Here is a 12,066-nt window from a genome sequence, read left to right on the forward strand (position 1 = left end):
CATTCTGTACTTATTCTTCAGTAATGTTTGAAGCACTGAGGCATTTGGATACAATTCACAAACCTCTCCTGCTGTGCAAAGATCCTGCATACACTGGTTTTGTGGAAACCGGTGCGCTTGCAACAAGCTTGCATTCAGGGGTATCTTTATAGCTCTGGTGATTAATAATATGTCAAGAAGCAGTTTGCTCTTAAATGAGTAACTCCAAATGGTGATGTTCAAAAATCAATCCACTGAACAAAGGTCACTGCAGTCTGATGGCTGTTTGATAACCTATATGAAATAAAAGTCTGAGGTTTTAGCTCAGATTCTGGTAGACCAACAAATCTTCAACATCAAACCTTTTACGGGCAGCAATATTAAGAACAAAGGGCAAAAGAAAGGCTGGTAAACATTTTCCGTGCAGAAGAAGCAGCTGGATCTGTCAGTCATGACGGTTGTGAAAAATTCAGAATACAAATGCAGAAACCTTCAAACAATTATTTCCTTTGCATCTGCACAGAAAGTTTTATCTACCAACCTGCCTGCATCTGAATGGTCCAGCTGTATTAGGCAGACTAAAATGGCACAGTTATTCTCACGAGAGAGAACACTTACCTGCCCCAACAACTTTGTCGATGGCTATGCTAGCAGAATCTAGCTCCTTGGCAAATTCATGAACAGCTTGAGTAGGATCTTCATATGTATGTGGGTCCACATAAGTTCTAAGGCCTGGGAGCTTTACTGTTTAAAAAGAAATTCAGAGAGAGAAGTATATGTTCAGTAATAATAATCAACACACAAAAACCCTAATGCGTTTGTATTGCAAAGCATCCACTGTAATCATGAAAGCAAAAAGTGCAAGATTCCTAGGCCACTGACATTTTGGGAGCCAATTGTATTACATCTCACCCCATGTAAGTATCAGCCAAATTGCAGGGGTAATAATAATAATCATGCTAATTTTCCTCCCGATCTCCCAGTGTTCCAAATCATCCCACCCCACTGTACAGCTGCTGTTAACTGAAAATAGAAATGTCAGCAAATCTGATCATGGATCTTTGGCCCTAAGAAGCTACATAACAGAAGTAAAGGAAATCAGTACGGTTTTTTCTTCTCCTTATACAGTGGTACCTTGGTTTACAAACTTAATCTGTTCTGGAAGTCTGTTCTTAAACTGAAACCGTTCTTAAACTGAGGCACGCTTTCCCTAATGAGGCCTCCCACCACTGGTCCCCTTCCACCGTTCAGCTTCCGTTCTTAGACTAAGGTGAAGTTCGCAAACCGGGACACTACTTCCGGTTTTGCAGAGTTTGTAAACTGAATAGTTAGTAAAGAGGGCTGTTCTTAAACTGAGGTACCACTGTACTAGAAATCAGTATCAACCATTGATTGTCAGTAGATTCATGACGGACCAAATAGCACTTCTTCCATGCAATGCATAAAATCTATGCAATTCATTATCATAAGATGTGGTAATAACATTTTATAAAAGGTGACTTTTAAGGGATATCAGATAAATTTGTAGAGGAATGATTTAACAGAAGGTATTAAGCATGGTAAATGAATGGAACATCCAGGTTCAGAAGCAATGTACCACTGAGTATAAATTGCTAAGGGATGAAGAACAGGATAAGGCATTCATACGATTCTTGTACACTTCCTGAAAGCATATAGGTACATAAAAAGAGTCCTGCTGTATCAGAGCAAATCTCAATCTAGTCCAGCATCCTCTTTCCTTCAGGCCAACTAGATACCTCTGGGATGTCCACAAGCAGAACATGAGCGAAATAACATCCCTGGTGTTTCCTAATGATGAGTATTCAGAGGCATGGCACTTCTGACCCCAGAGGTAGTTATATAGCCATTGTGACTAGTAGCACCTAGTTGGCCACTGTTGGAAAGAAGTTGCTGGACTGGACTGATCTTTGGTCTGGTTCAGCAGAGTTCTTTTCTCCTGCTTTCATTTTACCTACCAACACAATTGCTGCAAGAGCGTAATCAAATCTTGAAAGCTTCCCTCTTTAAGCTCTAGCGTTAACTGCCTCCAACACAATTTAAGCATCACATCACAGTGAAGCTGTGTTTTGCCCAATACGACATGCTGAAATTGTTTCGTACAAGACGGTGGTTGGTAAAACTATCGCTCACAATAAAACTTCCTGAACAACAGCAGCAATTAAAACACACACTCACCCCCCTACTGACAGCATATTGCCACAGGTTAAAGGTCTCGTAAATGTTCCCTGCCATCCATACTGCCTGCATATTACAGACTCCCTCCTGTCCCTAATAAAAAGAAATCCAGCAATTTAAAAACCTCTGAGCAGTGGGGACTTCTGTTCCTGATTTTTTTTTTTTAAATGCTGACCCCTGAGGGTTTGTGTTATCAGGTGACTGGAGATTGCAGGGAGAATAATTCCTTCGCACCAATTACTAAAGAGCAGTCCATATAATGTTGATTCTGTCATGAGCTGTAGATAATAAACACATGTACTCGTGTTAAGCTGCAGGACTTTACAGCTCCTTCTGTGCCAGTGGCATCATTTCCATTTTTTTTTTTTTTTTACCAGCATGAGTTGTCTTACAGGTAGCAAAGGAGCAGAAAGTGCTTGGCCAGACATGGGCAAACCGGGATGATCTGAGAAGGTCAAATGCATTTCTGCTCCTTTGAAGTGGTATTACAGGATTGGAAATAAGGCCGCAGGGAACACTTCATGGGTGAGGCTTTTTCGTACGCAATTCACAAGCAAGTGGCTGAAATAAACCATCTGCTATGGGCTGAAGTGCAGAAAGTATATTATAGCCACAGAAGTTGTTTTATCCTATTGAAACGAACCCAGGAGAATTTTCATTCCGGTATTTGCCTCCAACAGACTCCAGAAGAGTGACTGGGTTTATATTTCCCCAGTAGCAACTGGGGGTTCAGATGAATGCTTAGCTTTTGGGAAGGGGGAGCGCCCAGTAGTAGTTCTGTATATTCAACAAAATGCCACTAATAGAACATTGTAAATATGGGGTATACAACTGAAGCACTGAAGCTTGCCAGAATTAATATATCTGGGTACAGTCACCTTCTCATAAACATTTTCAAAATATGCCTCCCCCTGTAAGGAAGCCGAAGATTTAATTTGAAGTAGGAGTCACCAGTGTTTGATTGTGAGACCTGTTTTGAATGACCGAAGTTTGCCCAGGAAAATGTTCAGAAATAATAAAGAGGACTGCCTCTGAATATTTTCATATCATCATTTAATAGTCCAATCTAGACACAGCACATCTGACATCAGGGCAATATAGTTTTCCAGACCCAGTTTGATAAATATAGTGATAACAACCCTCCCCCAACAATCTACAGCTGTCTCTCTCTCTCTCTCTCTCTCTCTCTCTCTCTCTGGGATGGCTTGTCAGAGAACCAACAATATTTAGACTTTCCCTTCATATTGCAGCATGAACATGGCTTGGAACGCCAAAGCACAATAATCGAAGTGGTTGAATCCACAGGAATTTTAACTACTGTGATTCATTTAGAAAAAGTGGTTGTGACATTCCACTGAACGAGAATTGAGAGAGCAACTTTTGACCTGTTACTTGTCCATGACACTTTTTTAATGGTTGTTTCTGTTTTATAATCTAATTAAAATGCTGTGGGCCACATATTACTAAATGGGGAGCTGAAGCCCAGTGTGTTAACTGTTATTGTGCAGCCTTAAGTAGCTGGATATCACAGCTTGCATGTTGGCAATAAAGTACCAACTTGCTCCTGAGGGGAAAGGCTCTAGAGAAAAACAATTTGACATTCAATTGCTCCAACACAGTTGTAATTAGCCAGAGGTTTTAATTTCTGCAACCATATGCAAACCACATAAAAGAAACTGGCAATACTGAATCTGACTTAAATTGTAAATAAAATATCTGCATCTAATAAATAGGGATTCGACTATGTGACGAAAAAAGAAAACAAGAAGTCTCCCATTCCTTGATCCAAAAATGAATTGGGCCCTTCCAAGCATTTCACCCAAATTCCATGTGATCCCAAGCTGGGATGAGGCAGAACTTTGCTTCTGTTCACATTTTCATGCAATCCTACCTAATTTGCACTTCTTGAAACAATACAGGAACTGAAACACAGCTATCATTTGAAATTTGCACAAATTTTGCAAAGCAGTTCTGCAACCCCAAAAGCACACAAAATTTGCAGGGAAAGTGTACACAAAAAGGCATCTATTAATGAAAAGAACATGAACAAAGGCATTAAATTGGGGGAAATTGCTTGCAAAACTGTGTGAATCACCTGAGGAGGTGCTTTCTCCATATCAACTTGATCATTCATTACGATCAGCAGGTAAGGCTCTTTTGGTAGTTCCTGCTCTGAATGAGATGAAAAGTGTGGGGCCCTGTAGGAAGCCTTTTTAGTGATGGCTCTGTGGCTACAGTCTCCACTCTGAGATGTGTCTTACTTGTGCTATGCATTTGTTGAAGCTGTACCTTTCAGAGGTGGACAGGTGTGGTAGGTGAAGTCAGTTTTAAGTGTGACGCTGATGCTTATATATATATAGATGCTTATGTAGGTATTTTAGGTCGAATGGATTTAGTGATTTTATTATGTATTCTGTTTTGTTGTCTTTTATTTTGTTGCACACCACCATGTGGCTGCTGTAGAGAAGAGTGGTATAAAAATACCTTGATAAATAGGCAAAACTGAATGCAAAAATGTGTATCTTAAGCACATTACACAGAGGGAGGCATTTCTAGTTGCACAATAAGGGGGCACAGATTTATACTACACTGCTATTATGAATTTGGTCCCATTGTTCAGCATGAATATGCCGATCACTATGGCTTCATCAATCCAAGGGTCGGGAGCCTGTGTCCCTCTAGATGCTGCTCAACTACTCCTATTATCCCTGACCACTGGCCATACTGGCTGAGGCTGATGGGAGTTGTAGTCTAACACTAACTGGAGAGATACAAAACTACAGCATCCTACACCAGGATAATGGATTTGAGAAAGCACCTCAATGTTCCTTGATTATTCCAACATAATGAATTTTACACCCATCATGGAATGGAGCAGGGAAAAGCACATTTGCAGGCCAGCTTGCCATTTCAATTTAGAGAGAATAAGACAGGTAGACTAGGCTACCTTTGAAGCCTCTTAGAGTTCAGGATTTTGCTCTATCCTGCAGGAACATTGATTTGTTTCTAATATGCTCTGCTTGCATATATGGAAAGAAACCACATATCACAGACACATTTCTTTTCTGGGATTTCTCATCTAGGAAGAGAAGACACAGTGAAACTTTCTTCTGAGGAAGCACATATAGAATTGCACTAAAAAAAAACCCTTGTATTTGCGTTGTGAGGGAAAGAGAAATAAAGGAGACAAAGTTGCATATGTATCATATGAGCACATAGAATTTTGCTGAGTGCAATAAATGGCATAATGTACTGGGGGGGGGGGAGGAGAGACGACAAAAAAACTTACAATGTCCATTCCCAAAATACAGCCTCTTCTCATCAATTCCATGTTTCGATTTACTATGCCCGCAGAATCTACAAGCAATAAAAGGCAAAAACATAAGAAAACCAACTTTTTATATGCTGCTTGGATATAAAAAACAGAACACAACAGTTAAGTTCCTATTAAGAACTTTAGTGCTGTTTACATTCTCTGTATCCTACAGAGCATAGATATGTTCTGAGGGAATTTGAGGAAATTGACTAATGAGACAATCTGTTGATTTTTGACCCCTCCAGTTTAGTTTTACAATTGCTTGAGAATGTGTTTATAGCTATTTTTAACAAGTTCTGTAGTGCCTGAGCCTGCTATTGTTTGCAGCCTCATTAAGGCTTATAACTCTGCTATGACTTCCTGGTCAACAAACCGGGGGGTGGGGGGTGGGGGGGGTGGCTTTCCGGATGAATCCTGGTGATTCTTGTTCAGGAGGGTGTCTCCTTGACAGCGCTTATCATTCAAATGCAGCACTGAAGGGATGGAAATAAATGTGTAAAAGAAATGATGAACTAACCTCCCGATCAAGATGTAAACCACAATGGTGAGGAGAATAATTGCTACTGCAGCCGAAACAGCAATCATTACAACCTGGCTGTTCTCGCTGGAGATTGAGAAAGCTGGAAGTTACAAGGAAATAAATGTGAGGTTTTCTTTTAGTTTAAAAACCCTCGGAACATTAAATATATCACCACCGACAAATGCAGGTAGCAGATAAGTGAAATCATTACAGCATTGCTTAGAAATGACTTGCAGCCCAATTTCTAAGCTAAATATCTATTTACTCTTTACCAGTTTGAAAAGACAAGAAAACCCCTTATGGGTCTATGAACAAGTTGCAAAGGCTAAGCAAAGTAAAAATATATCAGGTTGGAGCCAGAGAAGTGGTAGCACGACTCCACACACACAACATGGCTTTTTCAGCCCTTCCTCCCTATGGTAGTCTCCTTCACCCTAAAAAACCCCCTTATTTTGAGGAGTGAAGAACTCTCTGGAACTGTGTGGGATTGAGACGGGAGAATCAGCAGAATTGAAGAAGTCATCTTTCTACAAACAGAAGCACATTTCTGCTTGCTCAAGACACTTTTGGATCCATGCCACTGATAATGATGATTTTAAGGATGATTTATAAAATTATATAATTAAAGTAGGATCTTTTTTGAGTATACAAGTCAAGCATGATAGATCGAACCGCTGAACATTTTATGTGCAATTTTCCTTAGTAAAGTATGTAGCTTGAAATGTATTTTTTACAAAAGAGGTTTAAATCAGCTCTGTTTAAAATGAGCTCCTAATATGAATGGAAAATGAAAAATTGACACCAGCTACTCCTTCAGGTCTCATTCCAGCTCTCCATCACAATAACCTCTAAAGGGCCAAACTAGACCATACATCAGCTTTGTATCTGTGTCCTTAAATATGGGTTTTTGCCGTTTGCTTTTTACACGAATTTAATAAATAAATAAACAAAACTGGAAAGTTTTGTAAAATAGCGCACTGCACTTAAGAGCATAGATAGAGAGCTAATGTATCAATGAACTTGGTCTTTAAAAATGTTTGTTTTAAAGTCAATGGATCAAGTCCAAAGTTTCAAATGCTATGCAAAAAAGTACTTAAAACATAATAAGACTATAGAAATCCAAGTCATGATTTTTAAGTAACCAATTAGAATAGCCACCAAAATAGTATCATGATAATAAGGAACAACAAGTCTTCCATCTGTTCTGCAAAGCTTTTTATCACCTACATTCTGTGCATTTGCCAGAGGCATCCACATGCATCTTGGTTCGAGTTAAGACAACACAAAACATATTTCTTTGCCATCTATTCCCATATATCATACCCTAAATGGTTTTACATTCTCTATGCATCATACAATTTATTCCATAGACTGAAGGTCACCATAATAAGTCATTAGTTTGCTAAAATCAGGAGCTCAGCTACTTTCCAGAAAGAGCTGGAATTTCAAAAGCTCACAAATCTCAAAAATTCAAACAAGATTGCTTGGCTTGCTGCTAAATTTTCTCTGTTTATTTTTGAGACCTTATACTCTCCAAACACTCCAGACACTCAGGTCTTATGAGAAGTCTGTCAGAAAAGTTGCTGCCACTGTATCTGTGGTATAATCTGCGTTATGCTATAACTTTGGAATTCCTCCCACCTTCCTCCAATCTCCGATGTCTGACAAATTAATCAGGACCAACTACTAGATGGTGATATTATTGCTGACTGGTAGTGCACACTGTAATTGAGATGGACATGTTGAATATTAACTCACTCAAATATTTTCATAAATGCTATCAAGGGAGGTGATTCTCAGACCCATGGTTAATTAGGGTAGTCAAAAGATAAGCATTTGTGTTTTAAAATATAGAATTACATTGTGTACATTTTAAATGGTCTGATGACTTGAGTTGGCTTTGGTTGTTGTTGCTTTTTTATAAAGAGATCTGCAAGATCAGACCAAACGCCTAACTAGTACAGCATTTTGTCCTCAGAATGGTCAACAAGATGCCCATGGGAAGCCAACAGCATGACATTGTTAATGTTCAGTGTAAGCAAGGGTACTGTACATATTCTGGTTAAGTAATGTCTCTGCCAAAAGTTTTGGTACGCAGGACTTTCCCAGAAAATGGCTGTTTTGTGGGGGTTCTTGCATGTATTTGTCACTTCATCAACTGCAGTAGTGAATGTAGGATAACAATGTGATAATTTGAGAACCTATCTCAAAGGTACCAAGGACTAATAATGAGCATGTAATGTTGTACAGTGGTACCTCAGGTTACGAACTTAATTTGTTCCGGAGGTCTGTTCTTAACCCCAAACTGTTCTTAACCTGAAGCACCACTATAGCTAATGGGGCTTCCTGCTGCTGCCACGCAGCCGCCACACAATTTCTGTTCTCATCCTGTGGTACTACTTCCGGGTTAGCGGAGTTTGTAACCTGAAGTGTTTGTAACCCAAGGTGTTTGTAACCCAAGGTACCACTGTAATGAGTTTCATGAACTATTGAAAAGTTTAGTTTATTGTGAAAAGGTAAAGGACCCCTGACAGTTATGTCCAGTCGTGAATGACTCTGGGGTTGTGGCGCTCATCTCGCTTTACTGGCCGAAGGAACCAACATTTGTCCACAGCCAGGTTTTCCGGGTCATGTGGCCAACATGATTAAGCCACTTCTAGCAAAACCAGAGCAGCACACGGAAACACCGTTTACCTCCCGCCAGAGTGGTATCTATTTATCTACTTGCACTTTGACGTGCTTTTGACCTGCTAGGTTGACAGGATCTGGGACCGAGCAACGGGAACTCACCCAGTTGCGGGGATTCAAACTGCTGACCTTTCAATCGGCAAGCCCCAGGCTCAGTGATTTAGACCACAGTGCCACCCACGTCCCCCGTTAGTTTATTGTAGGTTGTATCAAATTGTGCCCTTCCATGTACAGATGGAGTCTTTCCATTTGGAGTCTATGATCTATTCTAGCTGAAGGCCTTTGCTAATGGAAGAGTAGAGGACATGTTCCAATCTGTAGTCCCTTGTGTCACTCTCTATTCTTTTCCAGAGTCCACAGGGACATGTATTAGCAGATAATATAGCACTTTATTAAGTCCCATGTGAAACATTTATTTGAATCAGTGCTATTTTTCTAGAAAAAGAGGCACCAGAATTCACCCTGTGAATGTCTCTTTCATTCTCTTACAATAGCAATGGCCCCCAACTGAGAGGTGCCGGAACAGCGTTCTGGTGAGTTCTGCCCCTGATTTTAATGCCACTTTGAGAAAAGCATTGCATTGGGGCTTAGTGTAGAAGAAAGCCAAGCAATATAATACAAAATGGCAATTCACTGGCATCAACCTTTGCTTTGACTGTAATTTGCATGAAAAGTTACGATTCCCTTCCTAACCAACCAACACCCACCTACAAGGGAAAACAGGGAAGCTTGCCTGAAGTTAAGTTAATGAAAGCACAACTCTGTGTACTTGGAAGTCGGTGGGGTAGTGGTGGTTTGAAGTGACTGCAGTTCTTTTGGAGTTCAGAAGTTTAGGAGTCCATAAGTTTAAACAACAATGTCAGAATATTATGACACTGTGGAACTTTTAAATTTCTTTCCCGGCAGGAGCTGCTGCCTAGCACAGGATTCATTTAATTCTGGCAACATAAATAAGATATGGCAGGAGAAAGTAGGAATACCACCTGCATTATTTTATAGTATATTTCTCATAGCATGTTTTAAAATAATGACAAAATGTAAAAATTTATAGGCATGTTAGCCGGAAAGGCAGATCATAAATATAGAATCACATTTGCTGAACTAGAGAGGGAATAAAGCTAGCCAGCCATATAATTTTGTGCAGGAAAACAGACAAAATCAATTTTTTACAAATACATACAATCCGGGCTGGTTTCAAACTCAAACTTGCGGCTGTTGGTTCCATATCCTGCAGCCGTCCGTGCTCTGATTTGGAAAACATAAGTGGTGTCTGGTTTGAGGCCACTGATGGTAACATTGGTGCTTCTTGCTCTTAGAATGGTGTAACTTGTCTCTTGCTCCTGCTTCAGAAAAAAAGAAATGGCCACATTAAAACCCAAGATAGGGTGGTATATTGACGTTTTCTCCCACCTCATGCTGGCTGTGTAAACAGAATTTAGACTGAGTGTTAATTGTATTCACATGTGTGTTATCTTCCTGCACCAGAATGATGAAACAGATCGGTTCCTGATATAATCACAGATAGCCACGCTTGGAATTGTATTAAGAGTATTAATATTTTGAAATAAGGTACAATAAATTTATTTTTCTGATTGATGCCTTTGGAGACAATGAAAACAGATCCCAAAACCAGGGGACAGAGGGGGAAGAACGATCCAATCCTACCACCTCCTTGCCTCGAAAGGAACCATAGACTCTATTATTATTGAGAACATGAGGGTGCAGAAATGTCTTGACCCTCCACAGCCCTTTGTCCTTCTTGGTGTAATTTGGAAAAATGGGTGAAATTGCACTACCCCTAGCCAATATTTTAGTGGACTTATAATTACTGACGGTCTATTATTGCAGATCAAAAATAGAGTCACAGTGCATTATGATTTTAGGCTGATTAACCATGTGTGAAAGTGTTTTGCCTTTCTTTTTTCCCCTTTCAAGCCTTTTTTTTTTTTTTTACCAGCTTGACACAGGCATCTGATTGAAATCAAGGCCCTTTAACATAGCAAGACATCCAGAAGATGCCCTTATGCAAACCCTCCCCTTTCAGACTAATAAAAATAATGGATTCAAGAAACATTGGATTAATAGAATATATTTTGCAAATGTATAAATATAAAATACATGAATAAGCATATTTATAGACTACTTTTTGTGATTTAAAGAGGTCGCAAGATAAAACAGAGGGCACAATCTAAAGTGGGGAATTCCCATAGGGTAGCTTAACAGAGTCTTTCTTTCCCCTCCTATGTAAGTGCAAAACGTCATTCGGGAGCAGAAAAAATTATCTGCTTAGCTCCCATATCCACATCCAAGCACCACTCTGCTCAGTGGAAGTTACTCAAGCTTCAGAGTATGAATAACCTGCAAGAAAGTGAGAAGCGCCTGCATATAGATAGTGGCTGGGGGAAAGGAAACAGGGCTTGCCATGCATTGGATAGTGCCCCTTAATTTACATTCATCGCTATGTTGCAGACAGCCAAATCCAAACATGTTTACTTAGAAATAAGCCCCACTGAATTGAATGGAACTTCCTTCCTAGCAAGTGTGTCCAAGATTGCCGCCTAGGTAACTATTTTAATAGCCCAAAAGGAATAGGTTTGCCAGTATAAATGTCATCATTTTTTGAATCTGAATGGCTGCTTAAGTGGAATTTCTGAGGCTATGTTTGCATAGTCAGGGTAGTTACTTCTTTTTAATAAATATGCAAAAGAGGAGATTTTGTGGTTATGGAAAGGTCACATTTCTTATTATAAACATAAATCTGCATCCTATACCCATTCAACTGAGAGTAAGCGCCACTGAAATCAGTGAGAATTATTTCTGAGTGGACAATATAGGATTGAATTGTTAAGCTGCTTGGCAAAGTTTTTTAAAATATATATATGATGAGATGAATGGCAATGTATCTTTAATAATATGGTAATTTCTGTTTTGTGTTAATGATCATCAGATTTTAACTGTACAACAGCCTCTAGGTTTATTTTTTTCACAGAAGAGAAACAGAAATTCAGAAAATGCTGTACTTTATCATTGACATCCTTTTTTAATTTAAGAAAAGAACAAATCCCTCTGATTAAACACCCAACATGTCAGTGATTTATTTGAAAAAGGCCTGGTTTTCCCCCCTTCTAAGCATTACTGCCCATTTCCCCCACAAAGCAGAACTGGATGGATCACAAAACCAACACATTACCAATAAAATAATCTACCAGAGAATATTTCTCAGAGGATAGTCAATTCTATATTTCATAGCGAGAAATTCTGCCATTAATGCATCTCATGCAACAAAAATGTTCTAGTTAATTCAGGATGGGGAACTTGTGGCTTTTCAAATGTTGTTAGATCCAATGCCCAACTTAAGGCAAGAGCC

At 39.4% G+C, this 12,066-nt stretch overlaps 1 protein-coding gene across 5 annotated transcripts in view; it reads right to left on the bottom strand.

Moving 5' to 3' along the window:
• Positions 1 to 12,066, bottom strand: part of EPHA3 (EPH receptor A3) — a 203,032-nt gene that overhangs the window by 33,982 nt on the left and 156,984 nt on the right. For 3 of the 5 annotated variants that reach the window (XM_081908398.1, XM_081908396.1, XM_081908400.1), the window contains 4 exons: positions 9,880 to 10,042; positions 6,009 to 6,111; positions 5,465 to 5,532; positions 598 to 723 (listed from right to left, as the gene is read on the bottom strand). In XM_081908398.1, the coding sequence (XP_081764524.1) occupies positions 598 to 723; positions 5,465 to 5,532; positions 6,009 to 6,111; positions 9,880 to 10,042 (460 nt within the window). The remainder of the gene's footprint in view (positions 1 to 597; positions 724 to 5,464; positions 5,533 to 6,008; positions 6,112 to 9,879; positions 10,043 to 12,066) is intronic. The other 2 variants (XM_081908397.1, XM_081908399.1) reach the window with 1 other exon arrangement.

This window comes from Podarcis melisellensis, assembly GCF_964234715.1.
Source record: "Podarcis melisellensis genome assembly, chromosome: 4".
In the NCBI taxonomy this organism is placed as follows: Eukaryota; Metazoa; Chordata; class Lepidosauria; order Squamata; family Lacertidae; genus Podarcis; species Podarcis melisellensis.